This window comes from Nerophis lumbriciformis, linkage group LG27 (assembly GCF_033978685.3).
Source record: "Nerophis lumbriciformis linkage group LG27, RoL_Nlum_v2.1, whole genome shotgun sequence".
NCBI lineage: Eukaryota > Metazoa > Chordata > Actinopteri > Syngnathiformes > Syngnathidae > Nerophis > Nerophis lumbriciformis.
The window spans coordinates 34,450,846-34,456,845 of NC_084574.2; the positions used below are offsets into that span (position 1 = coordinate 34,450,846).

Consider the following 6,000-nt stretch of genomic DNA (forward strand, 5'->3'; position numbering starts at 1 on the left):
TATTGGAAATGACTATATCGTGATATTCGAGTATACGTTCTCACGCAGTTGCTTTTAGCTGCGGGCATTACACTACAGGCGTTTCTCATTTTTTCTTGTCTCTCCTTCTCACAGAGACATAAAACAAGCACACCTTCTTACATACGAATACGCCCTCGCGGAGCAGAGAGGTAGTGGCATGGGTAACGTTAGCTGTGGTGCGAGTGGTAATACGAGAGAAAGAAGATGCGAATCTGGTAACCAATGAAGGAAGAATTAATTCCCAAGAAAAACAGCAGAGGGTCCATCGTCTGGCGGTGGTTTGGCTTCAAGCGGGAATATGTCGAACAGACAACCGTAATTTGTCAAGTGTGGGGCAAAAGCGTTGCTACAAAAAGTAGCATTACTGCTAATATGTAGCATCATTTGAAAAGTCACCTGCTAGAGAATGAAGAGTGCTTACTCCGCATGTCAACATCTCCGTTCGGTGCCACACCAACAAAATGCCGAGGCAACCATTTCCACATCAACACCGTATGAAAAAAATAGTCAACAACAGAAGGAGATAACGTCCGCAGGAACCTACCACATAGTGAAGGGCATACACAATTTAATTTCCTATTATGCAGCTCATTTTTATTTGACACTTATTGAAATATCTTGTGTGACATCATACACAAAAGTGCACTTTATTTGTTTTTAATTATTGTAGTGGCGTTCTGTACAAAAAGTGCATTTTAGTGTTGTTTTGATATGTTATCTCAGTGACATCATGCACAAAAGTGCACTCATAGCTTGTTTTAAAATGTCTCTGACACTCTTGCACTTTCTGTTTAGAAATGACATGAATGTTTGTGCCACTGCTTAATAACTGTTCAATAAATACAGTTTTGGTCAATTGACTTAGTTGTGATTTCCCTCTGCATGAAAGTTTAAAATGAGCATATATTAATGCAGTATGAACAAGAATGTTTTAATGTAGACACATAGAATCATCATACTGCTGTGATTACAAACCCCGTTTCCATATGAGCTGGGAAATTGTGTTAAATGTAAATATAAACCGAATACAATCATATGCAAATCCTTTTCAACCCATATTCAATTGAATGCATTACAAAGACAAGATATTTGATGTTCAAACTCATAAACTTTATTTTTTTGCAAATAATAATTAACTTAGAATTACATGGCTGCAACACGTGCCAAAGTAGTTGGGAAAGGGCATGTTCACCACTGTGTTACATCACCTTTTCTTTTAACAATACTCAATAAACGATTGGGAACTGAGGAAACTAATTGTTGAAGCTTTGAAAGTGGAATTCTTTCCCATTCTTGTTTTATGTAGAGCTTCAGTCGTTAAACAGTCCGGGGTCTCCGCTGTCGTATTTTACGCTTCATAATGCGCCACACATTTTCGATGGGAGACAGGTCTGGACTGCAGGCGACCCAGGAAAGTACCTGTACTTTTTTTCTTTTTTTTTTTTTTTCTTTTTTTTTTACGAAGCCACGCTGTTGTAACAGGTGCTGAATGTGGCTTGGCATTGTCTTGCTGAAATAAGCAGGGGCGTCCATGAAAAAGACGGCGCTTAGATGGCAGCATCTGTTGTTCCAAAACCTGTATGTACCTTTCAGCATTAATGGTGCCTTCACAGATGTGTAAGTTACCCATACCTTGGGCACTAATGCACCCCCATACCATCACAGATGCTAGCTTTTGAACTTTGCGTCTAACAGTCCGGATGGTTCGCTTCCCCTTTGGTCCGGATGACACGATGTCGGATATTTCCAAAAACAATTTGAAATGTAGAGTCGTCAGATCACAGAACACTTTTCCACTTTGCATCAGTCCATCTTAGATGATCTCGGGCCCAGAGAAGCCGTCGGCGTTTCTGGATGTTGTTGATAAATGGCTTTCGCTTTGCATAGCAGAGCTTTAATTTGCGCTTACAGATGTAGCGACAAACTGTATTTAGTGACAGTGGTTTTCTGAAGTGTTCCTGAGCCCATGCGGTGATATCCTTTAGAGATTGATGTCGGTTTTTGATACAGTGCCGTCTGAGGGACCGAAGGTCACGGTCATTCAATGTTGGTTTCCGGCCATGCCGCTTACGTGGAGTGATTTCTCCAGATTGTCTGAACCTTTTGATGATATTATGGACCGTAGATGTTGAAATCCCTAAATTTCTTGCAATTGCACTTTGAGAAAGGTTGTTCTTAAACTGTTTGACTATTTGCTCACGCAGTTGTGAACAAAGGGATGTACCCTGCCCCATCCTTTCTTGTGAAAGACTGAGAATTTTTTGGGAAGCTGTTTTTATACCCAATCATGGCACCCACCTGTTCCCAATTAGCCTGCACACCTGTGGGATGTTCCAAATAAGTGTTTGATGAGCATTCCTCAACTTTATCAGTATTTATTGCCGCCTTTCCCAACTTCTTTGTCACGTGTTGCTGGCATCAAATTCTAAAGTTAATGATTATTTGCAAAAAAAAAAGATGTTTATCAGTTTGAACATTAAATATGTTGTCTTTGTAGCATATTCAACTGAATATGGGTTGAAAATGCAAATCATTGTATTCCGTTTGTATTTACATCTAACACAATTTCCCAACTCATATGGAAACGGGGTTTGTATATGCATCATTCAAGGCTAAGGCAAAATATTGAGATATATATCGTGTATCGTGACATGGCATAAAAATATTGAGATATTAAAAAAAGGCCATATCGCCCAGCCCTGATATATACATTTATTTATTTATTTATTTATTTTGTGTGCGTGCGTGCTCTGCACATTCTTGGCATTCTCTCGATGAGCTTCAAGAGGTAGTCACCTGAAATGGTTTTCATTTCACAGGTGTCATAGTTTTGATGCCTTCAGTGACAATCTACAATGTAAATATATGTAAAAATAAAAAACGCATTGAAATGAGAAAGTGTGTGTGTGTTACATTAAGAATACATGCACATATGTTCTGGTATCCTTATATTGCTTTATGACATCGTTGTTTTTTCTAACTCGCCAAAATGTTCATTTACATTCAACTTTCTGGTTTGTAGCATTAAAAATAACTTCAATCACAAAGTGTCCTTTAAAAGGGGGGTTGCATTTCCTTTTTTCGAATACTTGCAGATGTACTGTACTTTACTTTCTCTTCTTTTATGTGCAGGGAGCAGCCAAAATGCTGCTGGACTCTGAGCAGCATCCTGGCCAGCTGAAGGACAATGTTTGCTCACCAGGTGGCGCTACCATCCATGCGCTTCATGTCATGGAGAGTGGGGGTTTCCGCAGCCTCCTCATCAATGCAGTGGAGGCCTCGTGTATCAGGACAAGGTAAGAAGGTCCTGGAAATGCAAACCAGAGCAATTATTTTACTTGCCAGACACTCAGCATGTTTTACTTTGAATTATGCATAAATTACACGAATATAAATACAAGTTGTGGGTTAAATGATGCCTTTTGTGAGTGTGTGAGATGTAAGTTTACAGTCCAACAACGATTGTGGTATGAATAAGACTTCACTGAAATACCTTCATCATTTTCCTCTTGCAGGGAGCTGCAGTCTCTGGCCGACCAGGAGCGCATTTCCCCTGCCGCCATTAAGAAGACCACATTGGACAAAGTGCTGCAGCAGCCCGGCGTCACCAATGGAAACGGCCGATCAGGACTCAGCCTGTTCAACAATCGAAACTCTGGCGTGAAGAAGAAGAACTGAGCGTACATGAACACCACCACACAGATGGACACGTCTGAAACGAACATCAATTGATTCCTGCTTGGGTCCTGTGTGACATCGGAGGTGCCATCGCTTTTTCAGGTGTCTATTGTGTTTATACACACACACACACGCAAGTGATCTGTTCTGCATTTCATGTTTTCTCTCTTCGATGGACACCAAAGAATTTTAGCAACATATTTTGCTCTTTATTGTTATTCTATTTGAAGTACCGTATTTTTCGGAGTATAAGTCGCACCTGCCGAAAATGCATAATAAAGAAGGAAAAAAACTCAACACATTTGACAGTAACATCTACAGGTTTTACGGAGATCTTCATCCTACTCTTGCATTTTGCTACTTTTTCAATTAATTGATCTGAAGATTGTCTTGTAATAGAACAATGTATTTCCTGAAACAAACTGATTAAAGGATGGTGTGTTTCTGATGCTCTTATTCTGCAAGGTTATTTGCATGCTTGCTGTCTGCCAGGATGAAGCATTTCTCAGGAAATATTAGCTTCTCATTAGAGATGTCCGATAATATTGGCCTGCCGATATTATCGGCCGATAAATGCTTTAAAATGTAATATCGGAAATTTCCGGCTACGGTTTTTTATTATCGGTATCAGGTTTTTTTTTTTTATTAAATCAACATAAAAAACACAAGATACACTTACAATTAGTGCACCTACCCAAAAAACCTCCCTCCCCCATTTACACTCATTCACACTCACACAAAAGGGTTGTTTCTTTCTGTTATTAATATTCTGGTTCCTACAATATACAGGTAAAAGCCAGTAAATTAGAATATTTTGAAAAACTTGATTTATTTCAGTAATTGCATTCAAAAGGTGTAACTTGTACATTATATTTATTCATTGCACACAGACTGATGCATTCAAATGTTTATTTCATTTAATTTTGATGATTTGAAGTGGCAACAAATGAAAATCCAAAATTCCGTGTGTCACAAAATTAGAATATTGTGTAAGGCTAATACAAAAAAGGGATTTTTAGAAATGTTGGCCAACTGAAAAGTATGAAAATGAAAAATATGAGCATGTACAATACTCAATACTTGGTTGGAGCTCCTTTTGCCTCAATTACTGCGTTAATGCGGCGTGGCATGGAGTCGATGAGTTTCTGGCACTGCTCAGGTGTTATGAGAGCCCAGGTTGCTCTGATAGTGGCCTTCAACTCTTCTGCGTTTTTGGGTCTGGCATTCTGCATCTTCCTTTCCACAATACCCCACAGATTTTCTATGGGGCTAAGGTCAGGGGAGTTGGCGGGCCAATTTAGAACAGAAATACCATGGTCCGTAAACCAGGCACGGGTAGATTTTGCGCTGTGTGCAGGCGCCAAGTCCTGTTGGAACTTGAAATCTCCATCTCCATAGAGCAGGTCAGCAGCAGGAAGCATGAAATGCTCTAAAACTTGCTGGTAGACTGCTGCGTTGACCCTGGATCTCAGGAAAAGAGTGGACCGACACCAGCAGATGACATGGCACCCCAAACCATCACTGATGGTGGAAACTTTACACTAGACTTCAGGCAACGTGGATCCTGTGCCTCTCCTGTCTTCCTCCAGACTCTGGGACCTCGATTTCCAAAGGAAATGCAAAATTTGCATGGTTGGGTGATGGTTTGGGGTGCCATGTCATCTGCTGGTGTCGGTCCACTCTGTTTCCTGAGATCCAGGGTCAACGCAGCCGTCTACCAGCAAGTTTTAGAGCACTTCATGCTTCCTGCTGCTGACCTGCTCTATGGAGATGGAGATTTCAAGTTCCAACAGGACTTGGCGCCTGCACACAGCGCAAAATCTACCCGTGCCTGGTTTACGGACCATGGTATTTCTGTTCTAAATTGGCCCGCCAACTCCCCTGACCTTAGCCCCATAGAAAATCTGTGGGGTATTGTGAAAAGGAAGATGCAGAATGCCAGACCCAAAAACGCAGAAGAGTTGAAGGCCACTATCAGAGCAACCTGGGCTCTCATAACACCTGAGCAGTGCCAGAAACTCATCGACTCCATGCCACGCCGCATTAACGCAGTAATTGAGGCAAAAGGAGCTCCAACCAAGTATTGAGTATTGTACATGCTCATATTTTTCATTTTCATACTTTTCAGTTGGCCAACATTTCTAAAAATCCCTTTTTTGTATTATTAAGTAATATTCTAATTTTGTGACACACGGAATTTTGGATTTTCATTTGTTGCCACTTCAAATCATCAAAATTAAATGAAATAAACATTTGAATGCATCAGTCTGTGTGCAATGAATAAATATAATGTACAAGTTA

The 6,000-nt window shown here is 40.3% G+C and overlaps 1 protein-coding gene across 2 annotated transcripts in view; it reads left to right on the plus strand.

Moving 5' to 3' along the window:
- The window catches only part of pycr1b (pyrroline-5-carboxylate reductase 1b), a 28,253-nt gene extending 24,105 nt beyond the window's left edge, over positions 1-4,148 (plus strand). For both annotated transcript variants that reach the window (XM_061988064.2, XM_061988065.2), the window contains exons 8-9: positions 3,154-3,317; positions 3,537-4,148. In XM_061988064.2, coding sequence (XP_061844048.2) covers positions 3,154-3,317; positions 3,537-3,699 — 327 coding nt within the window. In that variant the 3' untranslated portion in view covers positions 3,700-4,148. The remainder of the gene's footprint in view (positions 1-3,153; positions 3,318-3,536) is intronic.
- The last annotated feature ends 1,852 nt before the right edge of the window (positions 4,149-6,000 follow it).